This window comes from Nipponia nippon, unplaced genomic scaffold (genome assembly GCF_047370975.1).
Source record: "Nipponia nippon isolate SJK-2023a ecotype South Korea unplaced genomic scaffold, ASM4737097v1 scaffold_1, whole genome shotgun sequence".
Classification (NCBI taxonomy): domain Eukaryota; kingdom Metazoa; phylum Chordata; class Aves; order Pelecaniformes; family Threskiornithidae; genus Nipponia; species Nipponia nippon.
In genome coordinates, this window is record NW_028262290.1 from 97,402,143 (window position 1) to 97,423,643 (window position 21,501).

Here is a 21,501-nt window from a genome sequence, read left to right on the forward strand (position 1 = left end):
CTTTATTAAGGACATTATGGAATCAGGAATCTAATGCGGTACACATCGGGCTGTGTCCCACATATACTCTATGTGGGACACTGTAAAATGTATGACTGTGCTCCTATTGTTCTAACGAGAGACAAGACAAAGGAGGGTGCTGAACACAGCAATGCAATCACTGGCAACGTTCAGTGAAATATCTCTGTCAGATGCATAATTTTTATTATTTACCATGAAAAGCTAGGCTGGCTTTAATCACATTTACAAACCATTTTATAAAGTCAGAGTTAGAGCGGTTACCCTGAGACTTTAGACTTAACCGGATTTGATTCCACAGAGAAATAGTTTGAAATGTAGTAAACGTTGTGATTGGGGAAGGCTCAAAGGCAAGTCAAAAATAAGCATGAAGCACTTGCCATGAAATCATGCACGTCTTGAAAGGAGAGATGCTTGCATTTTCTTTCATTCATTTCACACTTGAAAAACTGCAGGCATTTCAGATCCCAGTCAAGGGAAGTAGAAGCTCTGTGATTTCAGTGTTGGAATGTGACGTTCTCATTTTTGTGTTGTTTTTATCATTTCAGATATCTGAGCAAAGAATCCCTGTGCCATTCATCTGGCATAGAAAATGGCCCAGATTTAAATTGTGACTCATTTTCATGACAGTTAAGGAGGAGGAAATATTAACTCTTTTCCCACAGCAAATGCCCTAAGCCTAGATTCAAAGCAGTCTCATGTGGATGCAAATCCTCTTCTTCTCTGTGTTAAACTGCAAATAAGCACAGTCACCAGGCTTTACAACCCTGCAGTTATGCCTTTCATTCAAGGCAGACAAACCTGTCTTGAGTCGGTTCCTCGACATCAGACCTGCAGTAGAGCTAACCAGTAGCTAACAAGTTTTAGTGCCCCCCAATGTCATCTCCTATTTCTCTTTCTCCCCCGGGCAGCGCATCATGTGGTGGTATTTGATCTGAACATTGAGGGCTGCCAGCATGCTGCACTCCGCATGTTTATTTTGCAAAAAAAAAAAAACAACTACCGAAAAGCAATGCTAAACAGTCTTGGAATAATTCAGAAGCAACAACTGGGATCAGGGAATTTGGTAACCTGCACGCACGGCAGCAGCCTGGCAGAAGGACCGGGCTGCCCTTGGAAATGCCGCAGAGCTCTAGTCCTTCCTATTCCTGGAAGAAGGTATAATTGCAGTGAGTGGTGCGGTGGGATTTTGAAACTCTCCCACAGGCATCCAGGGGGGTTACGCTGCATTTGGGCTGGGCTGGTTTAGTACAAAACATGGGCAGGACGTGTAATGCTGGAGCGACTCTGAGAGCCAGACAGAAAGGAGGGAAGAAGCAGACGAGTCCCAGGTTACAAGCACCGTAGTAAAGAGCATCTCTTTCCCTGGGCTGAACTGATGCATCAAGGCTGCTTCGCTTTTCATCTCCTGACTTCCCAGGATGCCAAACTCCAGCTCTCTGGTTTTCTCCCTTCAGATGCAGTGGGTCTCAGTTCCCCGCACACCCCAGAAACCTCACAGGTTGTGACTTGCTGCTCCACAGAAATCTCGGGCTCTTCCAAGCATTTCTGGTCAGACCTACCCAATGGTTTCAGAGGTATCTCTCCATCACAAGAGACCTGTGGGGAACATAAATGGGACAAGACAAGGGTAGAGAGACGGGTGTTTGGAGAGGGGGAAGGCCAGGCAGAAAACACAAGTGCCTTGTTCCTCAGAAAGGCAATACAGAGAAACATGAGGCAAAAAAAATACATTTGCTGGAAGCCCTGTGCGAGGGAGGGCTGGGAGCGAGTGGAGATGAACCGAAACGGCAGCCAGCAGCGACGGGGTTAGCAGCGTGCCTCCCTCCTCCTCTCTTTTCTGACCACAGAGGCACGAAAACTTGCTACCTCCTGTTGTGAAAAATGAGCTGGGTGGAGCGATTCATATGTGTGGGTTTTAAATAATCTATTTTAATTGTCACTTAAAGGAGAAAGCAAGTGACCTTGGTTAAAGTTATCAGGTTTTATTCCTGTTTTGCATTTGTATTTAATCATTTTTCCAAAGAACAGGTGATGCCTAGTAGTTGGTAACTACTGAGATTTCTTCCATAGCACCTGAAGCCTTTTGCTATATTTCATACTTTCTTGTTTTGCTGACTTAGAATGTGATATGTATATGTTCAAATACTTAAACAACAGAAATTTTTATTCAAATTTTATTAATGTTTATCTTTTATTATTTTAGAAAATCACAAATTATATTTTGTATTTACTAGGTAATTCAATTTTTTTCTTAGGAGTTACGTTGAAGTGCCTTTGGATAGAAATTAGGCTATAATAACAGAAAAAGGCAGCATTGGTTTTCATTATCAAATAAAGTCACATTAAATGATTTGGATGTGAAAGAAGAAGAAGGTGTCAAAACATATTTTTTATTTAAAGTTAACTGAATTATTAAACAAAAAAAACTGATGTCATGAAATAACCAGTGCTTAAACAGCCTAGAACGAGTAGATCTCAGCCCCGGTGTCTCAGTTTATTCATAGACTGGTGGGTAGGAAAAATAAACTTCCAGCTTTTTTAACCTGTAATTAATTTCTCATTTCTAGTGAACAAGTCATTCACCAAGTGAAAATGAAGAAACTGAAATAAAGGAAATAGGCTTTCCTCACTTGCGATAAAGGCTCAAAGTGAAAAAAGCTAGCTCATCACTTCAATAAGCAGTTATTCCAGGAGTTTCCTTACTGCCTTAGCTCCCCATTTCAGTGCTCTGCCTTTTTTTAAAACCTTGTTAGCAAACGTGTTACTGAAACCCTGGGCTTTTAATTTGAGCAAGGACTGGACCGCAGGTCTGCCCTCCTGCTCACAAGCAAGCGCCCTCTCTTGTGAGCTGCGAGGTCGTAGTTGGCTTGGGAAAGATGGAAGCACTCCATAGGGAGTGGGAGGGCTCCGCTGGGAGGGAGAGGCTGAGAGCTGCCATGAGCCTGAGTGCCAGAACAACCTCCCAAAAAGTGGGAGATGAGATTTCATGTTCCCTCAGGGCAGATATGGGGGTTGAATTTGATTCTTCTACAACTCCAACTAGTGCCTTAACTGCAGAGTTCGTGTGCAAGAGGGAAAATACCAGTCGTCTCCAGATTTGCTGGGGGTGGGGTGAGATGAACTTTGACTCCAGATGCAGAACAGGTTGGGAAGCACCATGGTGGCATTTAAACACAAGACATGCAGCTCAGCCTTGTCAGAGATGTGTATGTTTGGCTGCATGGACAACAGCAAAAAGCCATGCATTGAAAGCGATGCTTCTCAAATCCAGAGTGACTTACGTCTTTGGGGAAAGAAATCAAAAGGCTATTTTGTGCAGTCACCACAGTAGCTTTTATTTGCAACCAAATACAATTAGGGATGTGCAGTACTTGTATTTTCCCCATTCTGTCTGTTTGTGCTGTCATCGGTGATAATTTCTTTTTTTTTTTAAATTGTGGCGCTTCTATAGATCACCTTCTGATATCTTATCTTAACGGTCTGATATGACCGTTAGTAGTTTCCAGACTGGAGGTTAAAAAGCTTTGACCCTGGGGACTCAACCATTGGAAAGCTAAGAGCGTGGAAAGGTTGGGAGCACAGAAGGATAAAACTGGATTTTGTGACTGCCAAAAATATTAAACTCTCCTAAATCTAGCACAGAGCATTTTCCCATGTCACAATCAGCACATCCTAAAACAGAAACCAGATCTTCTGAGTTTCAGCCCGAAACCTCTCTACCGGGCTATGGTTATTGCATCTGCGTTAGTTTTGCATTCCCACGTCTGGTAGAAAAGCACAATTTTAATGTCTTAAAATCCCAGTGAACCCTTCATTAACACCAAGAAGCTTCCAAGGCATCCTCCACACTGCTGACTGACTCCAAGTTTACTCGTCTTGAATTAGACTTGTTGCACAGCCAGCTTATGTTGATCATTTGCAGGAAAGAGGTTTCTCTGGTTTTTTGTAACACATTGATTAGAACCACCCTGTTTCCATCAGGGGAAGTAGATGATTCATACCATGGGACCTCCTTTTCCGCGTAGTTCAGACACATTGGCTACTTCCCTCTGCTGGAGGGAGTCAAGATTCATTCTGGACAGACAGCCCAACTTACTGAGAGATCCCTCTGAGGACAAGGAGACTTCCAGAGGTGCCAGTCAGGCCACGTTCAGCGCTTGATGCTGTAGAGTGCTTCTAAATTAGACCTCAGCACTGGATAAAGGAAGGTACAGGGTTGAGGATTTGGACTATGCAAACCAAGAAGCTGAGGTCAAGATTTCCAGAAACCAAGATTTTCTGGTCTGTCCCGCTGGCCCTGGAAAACATTTTCAGCCTTTGTGCTGTGCTTGCTTTCTTGATTAAATACAGAAGCTGCCTGTATGCTCATAAACCTCCAGGGGAGGAGGAGTACCACTGAGTTTTAAAGAGTTTTAAAAGCATAAGATGGCCTAATTTCCTCTCATGACTCTCAAAACTCCCTCCTAATTTCTCGTCAAATAACTGCCACATTAATCAAATTGCAGCTTCCATGGCAAAATGTGATCTTGCCAGTTTCTGTGCCTGTAACTGTTTAGTGCTCCTTCAACTGACTTCTGAAAGCCTGGTTCAAATGGATGAATTTTTTTACATTCAGCTCATCTTCAAGGTTAGGAGAGTTTTGCCGTGCCCAGTACTCGGTAGCAGAAGAGATACATGCCACGTAGAGTCATTATTGCCTGAGACAAAACAGAAATTACTGGCACAGGAACGTCCGATCAGTATGTGGAGGAAATTTCTGTGCTCTTCACAGAAGACACAAGGGAAGGGGAGAGACAAGAGAGAAGCAGAATTTGCTGCCCTAGAAAAGGAAGATGAAGATGTTCAAAAGAAATGTTAAGTAAGACAGGGAATGTAGGGAATTGGAAAAAAGTTTATTTACAAGAGGTCCCCAAAAGAGATGGCATAAAACAAGCACTGAACTGTACGTAGAGTTATTTGGATGACTGGTCTGGGATTTGCTCACCTCATGTTTGCAGGGAGCAAAACTCTGAACAGTTTTTGTCAGAAAGGCAGTTTGAGGCATCTTGTCTCTCTCCAGGAATTCACTGTTGCTTCAGAGTTGCACAAGTAGCTCTTCCAGTTACCCGAATAGTCATGGAAAAATGCTAAAAGAGTCCTCCCACCCCTCCACCCCCAGCCTCTTTTTAATTGCTCACTGGAAACTTTTCACACTATCCATCACCCAAGTCCTGTCAAACCTCCCTTCCAAACAAAGCTGGGCTCCCGGCAATTCCCCTAGGAAAGAGGCGCGTTCAATGCTTGCTGTTGGTGAGCTGGGCTGCAGAGCATTTTGGAAACCTCCCCTCCCTGGAGTATTCCTCTTCCTTTGATCTGCAACAGCTCCCCTCAACACCTGCATGTGGGGAAGAGCAAAGGAGCTGGAGATAACCTCACACCTGGTGACCGCTCTCCTCCCTTCCCACTGAAATCAAAACCCAGCTCTTTGCAACAGCAGAGGTTCCTGAGAGGCAAAGAGAGGACCGGGGTTCATGCACCTTCATGAACGGGTCAGGCAGTGGCATGCTGGCAGCAGTGCACGAGGGCTGTGCGAGGGCTGCATCGTATCCCTGCGGGTAACCATGAGCCCCAGTGCGGCAGCCGTTCATCCCTCCCGACTGAGGAAAAGCTCATGAACCCAGAAGTCTCCCAACCCCCCCGGCAGAGGTTTAGCCATGCGGCAAAACCCCATCAGTCCTTCCCTTGGCCGTGAAGCCTGAAACAGTGTGTTTTCCACATGGGCAGAGGTACCCAGAGAGTACCAACAGCCAAAGAAGTGCAGGAGGAGAAGAGGAGCCACGGCTGGAGCGCAGATACGGTGCCTGGATGTCTCCTGTTGCCTTTGCATGGACACCGTGCAAACTCAGCATTTGAGGGAGGTTTTTACTTTTATCCAGGACCATCTTGCCAGGTCATCTGGCAGACCAGTTGGTGTTTCTGCATGGGAGCTATATCTGGAAATTTTGGGCTTCCCTGGAGCGCACGAGCCGACCAGACGTGTGCTGGGTGCTTGATAAGCACAGCCCTTCCCATGCGTGGGCACAGCATCGCTGCACGGCCGTGCCATAGGTCCAACGCTTGCTGGCGGCTCTTTGTGTACTCAGGACATGAACACCATCTGTACGACACACACACATGCTCACGGCTTTCCAGAAACCTGGGGGCTACCAAGGAGGCATTACGTCGCATACGAGGCATTTGTGTACCCCAGATCTCCTAGGGAGAAACATGACAACCCTCAGCATGGGTCTTCCTTCATCTGCAGAAAGGCTTGGCTGTCCCTGTTGAATGGCCCTTCCGCATGTCCCTGTATCCGTAATTCATCTGGTGTGCAGGCTGTGCTCCAACAGGCTGTGTCTGATGCCTCTTTTCAGCCAAGCTAGTGGGAGCTGTGTTCTTCTTTACTTATCTCTGGCTGGTTCTTCACCTACTTCTTACATATATATTAGTGCCTTTTCACTCCGTAGAAATAATTTTTAATGTGTCCATAGAGCTGATTGTATAAGATGCCACATCACGACAAACAAAGCATTTCGTGTTCACATAATGCCAACTGCTTTTCATCAGCAGGTCCCAAAGCATTTTATAAAGGAGTCTGGCATCTTTATCTCCAATTCACACACAGGGACACTGAGGCGCAAGTAGGTGGGCAATCTACAGTCAGTCTCAGCTCAGCATTGAGTCCAGGGATAGAAACAATGTCTACTCAATTCAAGTCCACTATTGTATAAACAGGGGCCCCTGGGTTTGGTTATTGGGGTTTTAAGCCCCTATTTACCACTTACTTTCATATACCTTGTGTATATTATACCTTTTCTCTTCCCAGAGAAGCCCTGTGTTGTGCACCTCACCCTTCCCTCCATGGCAAAACAGACGGGAGCCAGCTGACAGCAATCCGCTGCTTCTTTCTAGCACACATGTGATTTCTGATCGAAAGCCAGCAGCTTGGTTGGCAGGAAAAGACTGAAAAATATCATTGCAATTAATGTGGAGAAACTCGAAGCTACAACACGATCAGCAGTTCCGCAGAATGAAACATAAAAGTGCAAAAAGACTAAGCGACGCTTTGCAAGCCATATGGGTGTTTTTTTCAGGGACTGCTGGACGATTTTTAATAAACCAGTTGGATGGGCAAATTCCTGTGATTTTAGGGCAGGTTATGGGATGACAGAAAATCTGCTAGATGGGCATCTCTGGTGGAAGCAGGAAAAGAAAAAGAAGGTGGATATCAGACCCACAGAAGGTTTAATACTGCTGGGTTAATGCAGAAAAAACTCTTTAATGGCAATCTGCCTGGGTTGGGGTTGCAGAACCTCAGTCAAATTCAGAAGCAGAAGAGTGAGATCAATACAGAGCAGAGTACCAATTAACCTCCCTGATTTTCAAGAGCATCCTTCATTTGTCCTCTAAAATTTCCTTTCTCTCTGTCACAGTTCAATAGACAGCACTGAAATGTCCCTTATAAGTTATGAAGCAGGTTGCAGCTAGCGGGAGAAGCAACACCGTATACGTTAGAAATCTGTGTTAATCATACATAGAAAAACAACTTCCAAGTTCAAATATGTATGTTTCCTTGCCTTACATCAGAGATTTAGTTGAGAAACAGACATGATTTTTTAAGTAAATGCTTTTTTAATTCTCCTCAGTGATATGTTTCTTTAAAATACAGTGTATACCCTTGTATATATAATACGGCCATGTTAGGGGAAATACAAACAAGCTGCACTGAAGACAGAAAATGATTAGATTAGTGTCTTCCTCTGAGAGCCAGGCAGCTGCAGCCCAGCATCTCTCTTCATTCCCCTTCCCTGCAAGCGCCCCGGCAAACATTTAAAAAGCAAAGTTGCAACCTGAACGTAGAATTTCACGATTTTAGTTGGTTGGGTTTAGCTGGTTATGTTACCTCGTTCCTTTTTCAGGGCAGGTCTCCACTGCAGGGCTGAACTGGCCAGCCAGGGTGAGTTTTATCCCTTGCTCCTTTACCTCCCTCCCTTCCTTTTTTATGAAATCTTTTGCATTTTTGCTCCCTATGGGGAGCGCTGGAGAAACACTTCAAACCAACAAGTGGAGATGGCAGCAACCGGCTGACAAGCAGGGCAGGAAGCCCAGCTGCACCGCAAACAGGCGCCGCACGCTTGTGGTCGCTGAGGTCCACTTGCCATTTCGTCACGGGGCGGGTCTCGCTCAGCAGCCGTACCCGCCAGCCTGGAGGGTGTGACACAGCCAGCCCAAGCCTTGAGCAAGCCATCAGCCCCTTCCTACCTCTGCAAAACACTCCCCTGCCTCACCGGGCTGCTGGGGGGCTGCGTTTTGCACAGTAGTGTTTTCTATCTCCCATCTTAGAATCATAGAGTCACAGAATGGTTTGGGTTGGAAGGAACCTTTAAAGATCACCTAGTCCAATCCCCCTGCCATGGGCAGGGACATCTTTCACTAGATAAGGTTGCTCAAAGCCCTGTCTAACCTGACCTTGAACATTTCCAATGACGAGGCATCCACAATTTCTCTGGACAACCTGTTCCCATGTCTCACCACCCTCATGGTAAAAAAATTTCTTTATGTCCAATCTAAACCTACCCTCTTTCAGTTTAAAACCATTGCCCCTTGTCCTGTCACTACAGGCCCTGGTAAAGTCTTTCTCTTTCTTATAATCCTCCGTTAATATATTGAAAGGCCGCAATAAGGTCTCCCCGGAGCCTTCTCTTCTCCAAGCTCAACAACCCCAGCTCTCTCAGCCTTTCCTCATAGGAGAGGTTCTCCACCCCTCTGACCATTTTTGTGGCCCTCCTCTGGACCCGCTCCAACAGGTCCATGTCCTTCCTGTGCTGGGGGCCCTAGAGCTGGATGCAGCACTCCAGGGGGGGTCTCATGAAAGCGGAGTAGAGGGGGAAAATCACCTCCCTCGACCTGCTGGCCACACTTCTTTTTGTACAACCCTGTATACGGTTGGCTTTCTGGGCTGCAAGTGCACATTGCCAGCTCACCTCTGATTTTTCATCCACCAATATCCCCAAGTCCTTCTCCACAGGGATGCTCTAATCCATCTTCAGTAACAGAGCACTTTGGAGGAGCAATGTGTGACTACCTTGAATTGTACAGGTATTCACAATGACAGCAAAAATAATGAGGAATAACAGCGGGGAGTATTTAGCAACCTGTTCCCTGCCAGAAGCACCATAGAAAATTCACGTTGCTTCAGGACTGGATGCTCTAGGGTCTTTACATATCCTACCAGAACGATTTCACCTAAGCGGTGGCCTGCTCTAGATAGCCATCTTTCCCTACATCTCCCCTAATGAGCGCATCAGTTCAGGTCACTCGGGCAGGAGCAATGCGTTCCCAGGCACTATTTTCCCAAAGGAAGTGAGGAACATCCCAGGCATGGACATGTTGTTTAACAGCAGGCTTCAGGAAGGTGGCAATGCTAATTGCTCTGTATTAATTTAATTAATTTTAGTTAATTGCTCTGGTGAGAGCAGCCTGCTGCCAGCTGTACCTCCTCCCTGTGAGGTGCTGAATCACTGGATTTGTTCTGAGTAGAAACCAAAAAATCGGTTGTCCTGAGCAGGGGTGGCCGAGGTGACCAGGGTGCTGCCAGGGACAGCGGTACCCCCCAGGAAGCAGTGTGGTGCAGCCAGCTGAGGGTACCCAGCCATCCAGCCCCTGCTCATCCCTGCCCTGGGAAGGTTTTCAGGCTGACACTTTGTCCGGGGGAGCAATTGCCCATACTTGAGGGTTTTGAGCCGCAACGTGCAGGAGCCAATGTGTGGCTCACGAGACCTGCAGTCGGGGAGCGAGGTCTGCCTCTACAACTCCTCCTCCGCATCACTCGGTGCCCTGCACCATACCGAGGCGTTTGACCGTAAGCTCGCCCGGCCCCCTCCTGCGTTTTGGTGAAAGGGGGATTCTTTGCCTGGCTATTTACTCCGCAGGGCTCCATCTGTGCACAACCTTACACGTGTGTGTAGTCCTACTTAGGTGTCTGGCCAGTCGAAGTCACCAGACTACAGATATAAGAGACTACATAAGAGCTCCAAAGAGCACAAGACTGTTTTTTCTGCAAGCTGCTTTTCTCTGCTGCTTCTTTAGGAAAGAGGCATGTCTACATAAATAAGGGCAACAATTAACTAAAGGGAGTGCGGGGGCAGGAATGGGGAGAGGTGAATTACAATCTCCATTTCCAAATTCAGCCCGTTCTATGCCACAGCCAGATTCCACTTCAGCTACATTGGGTTAACATTTGAGGTCAGCCTTGGTAGCAATGTATACATCGCAATTCAGCTGTAAATCTAAAATATGATCAGACCTGGTGAAAGAAAGCTTATTGCTATTTATTTTTCATTAAGTGCATGACCTGAAGAAAGCCACCTTTACTTTTTTCCCCACATTACTTTTTGTTTAAGTTTATAGCGCATTACAGTGACTCCACCGTGCTGCACCCATCATATCATCTTATGATTCTGAAGAAAGAAATTGTATTTGATTTTGTCACCTGAATTTCATTTATTGGCAGAGACAGATTGCTGGCACTTCTGCACTTTGTTTAAAGTTTATATGAGAAAGGCTTTTGAGATGAGGAACAACGAGGGGTCAGGATTTCCATCTGGAGCCGTATTTCTAGAGCACTTTATCACTTATAAAAATTCACTCCAGCCAAAAAGGAGATTATTTTTACTTATTGATACAATTGGTAATTGTCGTTTCAGGACAGTAATTCTTGTATTTCAGAGGTGTAAAGAAAACGCTCACTGTAGATATATATACTGCTCACATGTATTGCAAGGACACGGATCAGTAAACAGGAAAACGATTAGGGAAACAGATGAAGGATTTGGGCACGTAAAGCAACAGGAGGGATAATTTCTCTGTGCCCACCGCTCTGGGTGAGCAAGGGACACGGGTTTTGTTTTAGAGCCTGCCTGCTGCACAACTGAGGGACAGCCATTTTGGCCCAAATCCAAAGGTGAGGAGCCGCAGCACCCTGCAGGCACCCTCCAGCAGGGTCAGCAGGGTTTAGTTAGGGGTTGCCAGATCCCGCAGCCCAAGAGAGGAGAGGCCACCGCAGCTCCACTCCCCCAGGTCCAACCCATAGCCCAGCTGCAAATATATTCCCAGTAGTCACACACACAAACACAGGTACGTATACACCACGTACATACGTAGATACACACGGCCAGCCACACAGATCGATACAGAAACACAGCATTCACGCAAACACGTGCAGCACCAACAGCCTTGTCCTGTTACCTTCTCAGCCTGATCAGGGTGAAGATCTATTTGTAAGGGGAAAAAAAAAAAAGTATGAATACAATGTGGATCCCTCCAGTAGCTGCCCATAGACACTCAGTCTGGCACTGGATCCTCTCACCTCCAGTTGCCTCCTGTGCAGATACACACACAGAGAGGTCTCCCAGCAGACCCCAGTTGGCCAGGACCCCTTGGGTCACCAGCACCTCCAGCTTCCCGATGCACAGGACACATGCACTCCCAGCCCAGACTTATGGCCACTTCCATACCCGGCTCCCTGGCCACTTACCCTTCCAGCCAGCTAGTCCATCTCAGTATTTGCTCCTCATCACACCCCAACGTACACACCCAGACTGGCTCCAGTTGCCCTGACACAGGCGCACACATGCAAACTGGCTCCAGTTGCTGGCACCATGGATGCCTGTGACCGCCAGTCCCACTCCAGCAGCGGCACTCACACCCCATACACACAGGCACACACTGATAGGGAGTCCCTCATCCAGGAAAAAAGAGTTTAACAGGGAGACAGGACAGACTGTGCTGGTCAGGAGCAGACAAGCATCCTGGCAAGCCCCTGCTTACCCGTGACCTTTCGCTTTTAAACCCTTATCGCTCTATTTTTCCCCACTTTTTCCTCCCCAGACCACCTCGATCCCTCTTTGTCCTCACCTTTGGTTCCTCCCCTAAACCTCCCTAATAAGTCTTGTGCGATCCCAAGATGCTCATCCTCTGCACCTCACGATGAGTCCCCTACCCCCAGGCAGGGGCCCCCTCAGTCTATGAGACATCCTGGAGACAGCCTGGGGAGGAGCCAGGGCAGGGAGTTTTTTGGGTTCCCCCACCTGCGTGTGTGGAGATGAGCCTTTTATCACCTAACCTAACAGGGCAAAGAGGCCAAAGGGTGAAAAATACGAGGGGAGAGGGAAAGGGATAAGATATTCTGGAGGCGACACCAATAAAAGAGGGAAGAGCCCTCCAGGCTTGGGTGAGGAAGGTTTCAGCCTCACAGCCTCCTCCAGGAGCTAAGGGGAGCCAGCGCAGCCTGCAGTAATAAAGTCTAAGGCTCACAACTGCAGAATTCGCAGTGAGCCAGGGAATGTACTTCACTGTGCCGCACCATTTTCCCTTCAGTCCCCAGCCAGGACTCTCCACTCACCAGACTAGAAATGTTCCCTCCCTCCAGGGTTCAGTACCTGAACATTTTGCCAGCTTCTCACCCAAAAGCATCCCAACAAAAACCTACAGAAATGGACAGCAGAGCATTGTAAATAAACACTGTATAGCCCTACTCCTTCCTCTGAAACCGCCTTAGAGGAAAGTTAAGGCACAAAAAAGGCGTCTTTCCCCAGCATACCACGATCATAGCAATTCCCTTTCCAAAGGCCAATTCTTTCAGCTCAGGTCTTCTCAAGTATCCCCTTGGATACAGCCAGGCTCAAAATTGTGCTTCATTCTTCCTGGATCTGGAAATACATGCATTAACAACAATTTCAAAATCAGTCAGTAAAGATTTGAACTCCAGGCTGGGGTTTCCATCCCTTAAGTCTCTGCAGGGTGAAAGACCTCTGGGCGAGGATCCATACAGCACCAAGCACATTGGCACTTCCATCTCCGCTAGGAGCTCTAGGGCCTACTGTGGTTTGATAACAGAAACACTAGAGCAACAGAAGTTTATCTCCTAGCCCTATAAAATCACTCTTCTTGATATAAGCGTGTCGATAACCCTCAAAGCCTATCTGCAGTCTTTTTTCTAGTTCTTCCATCAGCAGCAGGACTAACAAAGCCTGGTTCCTTGCATTCCCCATGCCCCCTTATGCAATACCTTCCCATGCCCTCATGCCCCCCCCTGCAGATCCCGCCAAAATGTTGTGCCCCTTCTCTGTTTCTACATGCAGTGTGACTGGTCAGGGGCCCTATGAATGGTGCTTGGGTGGTCGGCAGATGTCAAACAGACTCTGCTGAATTTTCCCTCTGCTCCTCTATTCAGCTAATGGTTTTCACAAATCTTAAAGAACTGAAGCTGCTGAAACGTTTACCTCTCTGGGAAATTCAGCTACGGGTGACAGAAAGTTCAAAACTTTTGGCAGAAAGGGGAATGGCTGGATGAACACGGCATGACTCTATGAACCTCAGTTCTTTGGGAAACCAGATAATACAAAATTCTGACTTTCCAGAAGAGGCCATGAGAATATTCCTCCAAGAACATGACATTTTTTTAAAATTTGGTCCAACTCCTCTATAGGAGTCATGCTGTGCAAAGGAAAAGGAGAGCTTGTCTGGCATACTAAAGACCACAGCTGGTGCCTAACGGGTATGAGGGGCTGGAGAAGGCATAACCGATGCTGGGTGGCACTTGTGTCATTCTCAGCTGGCCCCCCAATCCCTGCCAGCTGCGAGTAGCCAATATAACTTAAAGCAGCTCTGCAACGTTTTTAACTATGTGGGGGCGAACGGCCACACTGCCCCCTCTCCTGGCTCTGCCATGGGCGCAGATGAGTGCAGCTGGGAACTTCAGCCTAAAATTACTGATGACTTATCCTGTCGGTCTTGCTTATAAGCCAAAGCCATGCAGAGCCTCATTTCCCATGCAGAGGGAACTCCTGGGGATTAGGAAACTTCCCTGATGGAGAGGAAAAGGGGCATTGACTCCGGGATCTCAGCCTGCTCCAGTTTGCACTGCTTCACTCAGGGCGGTTGGGTGGAGAGTGTCCCTTGTCTTCAGGGAGAGGATCCCATAAGAACATTTCCTTTAAAAAACAATTTTGAGTGGATTAGTGAATATTAGTTTACCCAGGCATGGTGATTAAACTAAGCCTGAATCAGTAGTGTCTCCAGAGGCACCTAAAGGAAAGCTTATTGCTTCAGTCTTCTCCTCTTCCATAAATTTCAGAGCAACCTCAGGAGAAATTAACACAAAAATAGCTTCTCCTTACATTGTCCTCTGTAGGGGAATACTTGGATTTCTGAGAGGTTTTTTTGGCAAGATCCGCAAATAGATTCACTGCCACCACAGTCAGATCTCTCTGTTGAAAAGCGAAAAGCTAAAGGCGGAAGGACAGAAACTCAGGTGGGTCAGCTGGCACAGCATGCCTCAGGTCAGCAACGCTTAGCCCTGCTGCACCTCAGGATAATCTTCTCAGAAACCACTTCAGATGTTTCACCCTTCCTTTTTTTTTTTTTTGTTAACCACCTATCTTTTAATTTTTTCCCTTGCTCCCACAGATGCCGCACAATCCTGTTTCCCCTCAGATTCGATGGAAACAGGGGCATACCCCATCTTCACATTTTTGGGATGAAGTGGAAGCGCAGCACCCAGCACTAGGCAGGGCATGGCAATACAAGATTGACTCTACCTCTGGGCAATGCCACAGCTGAATTGAGATGTTCAGCTGCATATGAAATACGTATTTGAAAAGAATGAGAGACTAATGAAGACAGCATGACTCTGAGCGAGCACAAATCTTGTGTGGTGTTGCCATCTTGGATTTTAAACCAAGATGTCAATTGAAGATTTGAATGAGGTCAACTGCAGTGACCCAGCTAAACAAGATGCAATTAATAGTAGGCTGACCTCTCTTACCCTTCTTTCCCCAAACCTCCTCTTCTTCTGTGTACCCGTACTGCTCCTGGGGCAAAAAAGAAAAACAGAGATTAGCACTAATTAGGTCTTACTTAACATGGTTGTTTAAATGGTTATCTCTTCTCTTTCCTGCTGCGTTTTTAACATATGCACCACACCCTGTTTATGGTTGATAGGGAAGGGTTTGAATGCTTTTAACATCCTCTTCTAGCAGGTCTTTTGCTCCGTCTTTACAGAGAATGCTGTCTAAAGCAAGCCGAGTGTCTATAGGTGACACCATACGGCTAACCCTCACGTGCAAGAAATACTCTTGAGGAAAGTCCTGATCCTGAAGGGCATCCTGTGGGATATATTCTATGCATCAAATACGTCTAACAAAATCTATGGTTATTTTTTTCTGCCTCCGTGCAACACACCATTCCCTAGAGAAGCTGGTATTCTGATGGCTGACAGCTAAGAGGAACGGGAATAATTGCAGGCTGCTGCCACCTCTGTCTCAGAAATGCCTTTTACCATTGACTATCGGGAATATTTGCTTGCTTGACAGTATGGGAACGGGATATACAGCAATAAAGGTTATATTCACTGATAAATACCAAAAACATACATAAGCAAACAAAACGCTTTAAAAAAGTGTAAATAAAACTCCTGCGCATTCATGGTACTGTCTGTTGCTGTGCACATGCACGAAAGTGTGTGTTGAATGCACATCTGGCTGTGAGTGAGAAGGATGCAGCTGAAGTTGGGTCTGTGTCGGTCAGGGACTCTCTGTGCTGCCCGAGGAACTGGCTGCTAAACTACCGATCTGTCCTTCACATAAATAAATGAATTTATGTTAAAATAAGTGTATATAGATGATATTTATAAGAGTAAGTTCAACAGAGAGTCCTTACTGTTTGGCAGGGATGCGACAGTAGTGGCATATGGAGGAGAAAACCCGGTGACAGCCCCTCGGCCGGTGTAAATGCTGCAGGGATGGCAGGGGAGGTAGCGCCTGGGAACTGAAGGTAGTGCTGGGTGTAGGATAAATGCAATGCAAAGGGGAACGTCTAGCACACTGCTAAACGCCAGGGATATGTAACTACCCAGAGAACCAGAAAGGTCATTTTCACAACAGTTTTATGGATTAGGATACTTTCAGAGGATTTTTGGGTTGTCACTCTGTGCCCATTTCCATGATTCTTGGGTTCTTACCGTCCATCACAAAAAAATTCCCCTGCCTCCCAGTTTAGGCTTCATTTTTGTTTTGAAAACAGAACTTGGGTAAGTAAATGGACCAACCTCACTCTCACCTCAGAATATTTTAGGTCTTGTCACAACCCCACAGAGCAAAGGGAATCTCAGTGGAGGGAAATTTCAGTCCAGAATTTAAAAGCGTTTACTTTGCTCCTGCTGCTGTTCATCTATTTTCTCTCCTCCTGTTTGTGTATTTTTCTGCCCTGCTGGCTGTGGTGCTGCATACTAATAGAGCAATACTTGGCCCATCCCCAGAGGAAGTTGCGCGCAGGTTTATTGGGGGACAGAGGAGCGAGAAGGAATTTCAGCACATCCAATAACGCTCCTACCGATGGGCTGCCTTCAGGTAACAGCAGATAGTTTGATTCCAGCCATTTCCTACTGTTATACCGCTGCCGAAAGAGCATGACCTCCAAAGAAACGTATCCAACGTCCTCTCCCTGATTATATACTGCAACAGCTGACAAAACTGTAACGTTTATGTGTTTCTTAAAAGTGCTTGAAGAAAGAGACCCGTCTTGCTAAATCCCCTCCCCTCGTGATTCAGGCTGGCTGCCTGCAGGTTTTGTTTCTTGCTGTGAACACACAGGTGAGAAAGGCTGGGCTGATCTTCCAACACAGAGAGGAAGCCATTTGCTTCAGGGTGCAGGAAGAGCGGCAGGAGGGTTTTATTTTCCTTCTTCACGCGATTACTATCAGCTCCTGAGCAGCGCTAGTTTGGGATTGCGTAGTATGCTTGGCGAGAGAAGCCTTTTGCCCCACGACCATTTCGTTTCATTCCTCAGAGCAGTGCAAAGGTAACGAAGCAGCAGAGGCTCCTATTCAGCTGAGCGAGCACAGGGACGTATTTGGTGTTCCAGGTCAGGTAACTACAAGTGGGTAACCCCCAAATTAGAAGTAGGTAAGCACTGTTTATTGCTGTTTACCCTTGCCTCCATCCCTCGGGGCGGGGTGTCTTTCTCCCCCCGGCGGCCGGCTTGCCGGGCCGAGCGGCGGCCGCATTGCAGCGGCGCTGCCGCCCTCTCTCGGCCCTGCGTGCCGCGGAGCCGGCGGCCGCCAACAGACACACGGGGGGGGGGGAGGAGAAAACGGGGGGGGGGGGAGAAAACAAGGGAAAAGGGAAAAGGGAAAAGGGAAAAGGGAAAAGGGAAAAGGGAAAAGGGAAAAGGGAAAAGGGAAAAGGGAAGGGAAAAGGGAAAAGGGAAGGGAAGGGAAGGGAAGGGAAGGGAAGGGAAGGGAAGGGAAGGGAAGGGAAGGGAGAAAAGAAAAGAAAAGAAAAGAAAAGAAAAGAAAAGAAAAGAAAAGAAAAGAAAAGAAAAGAAAAGAAAAGAAAAGAAAAGAAAAAGGAAAAAAGGGAAATGGAAAAAGGAAAATAAAAAGGAAAAAAGGAAAAAGAAAAAAAGAAGGAAAAAGGAAAAAAAAAAAAAGGAAAAGAGAAAGAGTTCTTCGCTGAGGGGGTGGTCAAGCACTGTAACAAGCTCCCGGGGGAGCGGTCATGGCCCCAAGCCTGTCGGCATTCAATAAGCATTTGTACAACGCTGTTAGATCTATGTTTCACTTTCAGACTGCCCTGTGTGGAGTCAGGAGTTGGACTCGATGATCCGCGTGGGTCCCTTCCAACTCAGGATATTCTATGATTCTAAGTATTAGTGCTAAAACTCAATTCAACTTAGCTGCGTTGCTGGCAGGAGAGGATCTCAAAATACTGTGCAAACACTAACGTTTAATGAAATGATAGAAGGGAAACAGACATTTGTCCTGCCATAATTTTTCTCACTAGATATTTCGTTTTTAAAAGAGCATCAAATTAAAACAAGGACTGACTGTATTAGCTACCAGCAATAAAACAGTATCAGACCTACCAATTCTTGCTTCTGGGGCGGGGAACGCGTTACGCCACGCACTGTATAAGACAGCAATGTAGAAGACAGACGGGGAAGGGATACAGAAAACATTATCTCCATTTCACAGGTTCAGAAGAGAGGCAGAAGGAGACTAAAAGGAACACCACCCAAAGTCACTTGTGCGCTGGACTGAGCTGGGGATATGGCACTAAACCATAGGCATTTTGATCTGCTCCAGCATGGCATTTCAAGAAAGCAGGAGAGGAGATGCGTGCAGATGTCTCTGTGCCATTATTGACACAGCATTTTGCCATTTTCACTAGCAGGGATTCCAGAGGAACAAAGACTTTCCTCTTTCTGTCATTACCGCCTGGAGGATCTCCTGACCTTTTTTTCCCCTCCCATTTTTCCAGGTGACTAAATTGTGCAGTCAGAAAGCATGACTATAATGCCAAGAAGCCAGCAATTTTAACACCACAAAAGGATAATTGCATAATACTTCAGGCCATTTTAGTTTCAGCGCGGACTGACCCTGAGCCGGAGATGACAGAGCGCCAGCAGCTCCCAGCACAATGACTGACAGAACTGGGACATGGCAAATTGCACTCTCAAAGCCCGCAGCAGAACAAGAGCTAGGGGATACACTTTGCATTAAAAGCAGTCATGTACTGTATTCTCAGAACAAGGATAAAGTAGGGCAGCCCATGACTACCTCCCTTCTAAACCATTTCACTTGAAACATTTTCCATCCTCCTCTCATTCTTCTCCTTCACCGGTCTGTGAAAGACAGGCGTCTGTACTACTAGTGGGACATTACTTATATTCTTACACTATACTACAAACTTGTACTAAATTAAAGAGATTTTGCTACCTGTGAATGTCACATTAATTGAAAGAACAGTGCATGACAGAGCGTGACATCTATCGATGGGTGCGTATAAAGACTGCTTTTCCTCCCCTCAGCTCAACGCTGCAACTGAGCCTCGGTACGTTATTGCTGTAGTGGAGGTCTCTGTGTTGCACCTGTAAAGAATAAGGGACAATCGAGGCACCCAAGTGTACAGGATTTTGACACTCCCCCCCCCCAAATCTTTGCTCACACCTCCACTAACTGGGTGGTTTGTGACATCCCCGGCCTGTGCGTGCCTGGTGCTGCCCCAGTGCGAGCAACTGGAAGGCCACAAGTAAGATCCTGAACAGTAAACAACCTAGGGTTAGCCAAAGGTAAACGTCTAGCACAGGTGAAATTTAGGTTGTCCCATGGGATTTCCACCTGGGCAGAAGGCAACCTTGGTTCCATTTCTCAGCTTCAGGACTGTTTCTGTATTTTTGCCGGTTACTATTTAGCTTTAAAAGATGACGAAAAAAACCCAGTTGCTCCTGTTCCCACAGGTCCCAGGAACTTTGTGCTCTCTTTTCTGCTGCGGCGTGGCTTCCCCAGGCAATATCCCCCCCGCTCCGTGGGACATCCCAGGGCCTGAGGCACAGAGCCCTCTCCTGTGAAGGGAGCCTGAACTCACCCAGAGCGGGAACGGAAGGGAGCCAAACATCTCCCGTTTTCCAGGACTTACAGTGACCCACTGCTATTGCAAAGAGAGGCACGCTGACACATTCCCCTTATTGCCACCCAGCTTCCACCAGGCACTGTAGATGGGACAGCAACACGTGGAATAGAGGGCCTGCGTCTTCATTCTGGGAAATGAGGATTTGCTAACCCAAACTCTCTTCTTCTGTCATTACTATAATGTATTTGAGTTCTGGAGGCATGATTAAACCCTGCGTTGTCGAATCCTAGTGACCCAGTCTGTGTACTGTAAAACGAGTTTCCTTTTCCTGTGCTTCGTTAAAAAACCAGTACTCATTTCAGCTCGTGCTGACAGCTGATACCATAAGTAATATTAAACTAACATTTTTGTTTTCAGAGTGTGCTTTGAACAGAGTAGCCTTAATTTAAGAATTATTTTAACAGTTCATTTCCTAAAAATAAATAACTAAATCACTCTTTCCAAACATTACATCCATACACAAGCTGAGTCACAGCGTGAAGTTTCACTGAAGCCATGGCACGGCCGCAGTGAATTCAATGCAAAAGTAACAATTTCAATTTACACAGAGACCACCCTCAGTGGAAAAAAAACCACCAAAACCTACACAATAAAATAGGAGAGAAGACTTGTAGGATTATCTAACAATCAGCCTCAAAGCACAGGCAGCCTGGAGAAAGGATATTAATGTCTTTAATTCTTGAATGGCTCTAGAAAATTCTATTAGCAGGGATGGAATTTTCTATTCAATTACATAGGACGATTTAAAATATATAAATGTAATTACAAAACTTCTGTTGGATTTTGCTTACAGCATGGTCAAAAGAGACTATGATTGAACTGAGACTAGAATTTCAGACATGCTTTTACATGTTTTTAGTGTTGCTCCCTGCAGATCCATTCTCAACAGATCAGGTTATTTACGGATTAAGTGCCTGGAAACAAGAGAGGTTACAATACGAAATATGTTCAAAAACCTGGAATTAGTTTTATAACTTTTGCTAAGAGAATTAGTAACACACAGCCCAGTTGGCCCAGCATCTATGGATCTGCTTGTAATTACTACTTTCAACTATGACAACTTTCAATCTACTACCATGTGTGTCTCCATTGATTCACGACAACAGAAACGCCACTCTGGCTCGGTAGTGTGAAATGCCATTTTCGAACAGGAAATACAAGCTTTGAAGTGACCAATGAAATGAAGCAAGTATACAGTTTAGTATTTGCTTTATGCAGTTTGAGAGAATTGTTACAAATTCCTTTAAGCACTACAAAACGGGAAGTACTGTGCCTAAGATGTAAGTTAATTTAAACCTGCTTTGCCATAATTAGGTTATGCAGTTGACAAAGCTTTGATATAATCAATGGTATAGAGGTCCCAAAGTAAAATCTTAAACAGGCACTAGATAAAATATCACTTTAAAATATGAGTTACACACTGTAAGAATCCTAGTGTATCAATAATCATATATCACTAAAGAGTAAGTTGATAAAGGATTTTCTTTTATACCTTTCTTGCCTCTCCCTTCCATCACAGTGCTAAGCCTCTGTTAGCTGTGCCTGCACTAATAGAACCAGGAGACTGAGTGCCGGAGAAGCAATCAAGACCGGAGTGTCAATAAAGGCACCAGATGCCACTCATGCCTCTTCCACACTTCAGTCCTCAGGCACCACAGCAGAACCAGGAACTCTCCTGACTCCAAGGTCTCCTAGTAAAGGCAGATTTGAAGAGGTGCAGCCACTTTTTTAAGTGATAAAATAAAATGCTGATACATTCTATTGTCAAATAAGCCTGTAAGATCAGAATTACATAGTGTTAATGTTAAGCTACTTTATTCTGGTTATGCAGTCCTTTGGACAGATCATATTCAACTGCTCATTTAGGCTAGCACAGCTCTCGCTTGATTAATCCACAGAGTAAGTTCCTTTCCAACAACTGCTTTAATGCAGTGTTAATGAAGGCCTCAAATTTAATCTTCTGCCCCTCCATTTAAAAAGTGGTTTTTAA

The 21,501-nt window shown here is 45.9% G+C and overlaps 1 protein-coding gene and 1 long non-coding RNA gene across 16 annotated transcripts; one reads left to right on the forward strand and one right to left on the reverse strand.

Annotated features, from left to right (window-relative positions):
- Window positions 1-1,627: 1,627 nt before the first annotated feature.
- Window positions 1,628-21,473, reverse strand: LOC148057498 (uncharacterized). Of its 12 annotated transcripts, XM_087763830.1 has the most exons (9): window positions 21,004-21,473; window positions 20,361-20,425; window positions 18,818-18,969; window positions 14,867-14,912; window positions 12,641-14,033; window positions 12,480-12,525; window positions 11,287-11,312; window positions 6,851-7,002; window positions 1,628-4,840 (listed from the first exon to the last, which is right to left on the reverse strand). In XM_087763830.1, the coding sequence occupies exons 5-9, from the start codon at window positions 12,647-12,649 to the stop codon at window positions 4,633-4,635; spliced, it is 441 nt and encodes a 146-aa protein (XP_087619956.1). In that variant the 5' UTR covers window positions 12,650-14,033; window positions 14,867-14,912; window positions 18,818-18,969; window positions 20,361-20,425; window positions 21,004-21,473; the 3' UTR covers window positions 1,628-4,632. The 12 variants fall into 12 exon arrangements, 1 of the variants encoding a protein (XP_087619956.1); XR_015706185.1 differs by lacking the exons at window positions 18,818-18,969; window positions 20,361-20,425; window positions 21,004-21,473 and adding an exon at window positions 17,965-18,063 and having other exon boundaries at window positions 1,628-12,749; XR_015706169.1 differs by lacking the exons at window positions 18,818-18,969; window positions 20,361-20,425; window positions 21,004-21,473 and adding an exon at window positions 17,965-18,063 and having other exon boundaries at window positions 1,628-14,033.
- LOC148057499 (uncharacterized) lies at window positions 16,492-19,740 on the forward strand. Of its 4 annotated transcripts, XR_015706198.1 has the most exons (4): window positions 16,492-16,691; window positions 16,888-17,003; window positions 18,074-18,359; window positions 19,339-19,740. It is a non-coding gene; the product is annotated as an uncharacterized LOC148057499 (long non-coding RNA). The 4 variants fall into 4 exon arrangements; XR_015706196.1 differs by lacking the exon at window positions 16,492-16,691 and having other exon boundaries at window positions 16,700-17,003; window positions 18,074-18,932; XR_015706197.1 differs by lacking the exon at window positions 16,492-16,691 and having other exon boundaries at window positions 16,700-17,003; window positions 18,074-18,877.
- Window positions 21,474-21,501: the final 28 nt, after the last annotated feature.

What these genes read in the sequence shown, in the direction of transcription:
- LOC148057498 (XM_087763830.1), bottom strand. An exon ending in ACCCTGATCAGGCTGAGAAG is followed by an intron (nt 7,003 to 11,286) that starts GTAACAGGACAA and finishes GATATTTTTCAG; the next exon opens with TCTTTTCCTGCCAACCAAGC. An exon ending in CTTCTCTGGGAAGAGAAAAG is followed by an intron (nt 4,841 to 6,850) that starts GTATAATATACA and finishes TTCCTTTTCTAG; the next exon opens with GGCAGCAAATTCTGCTTCTC.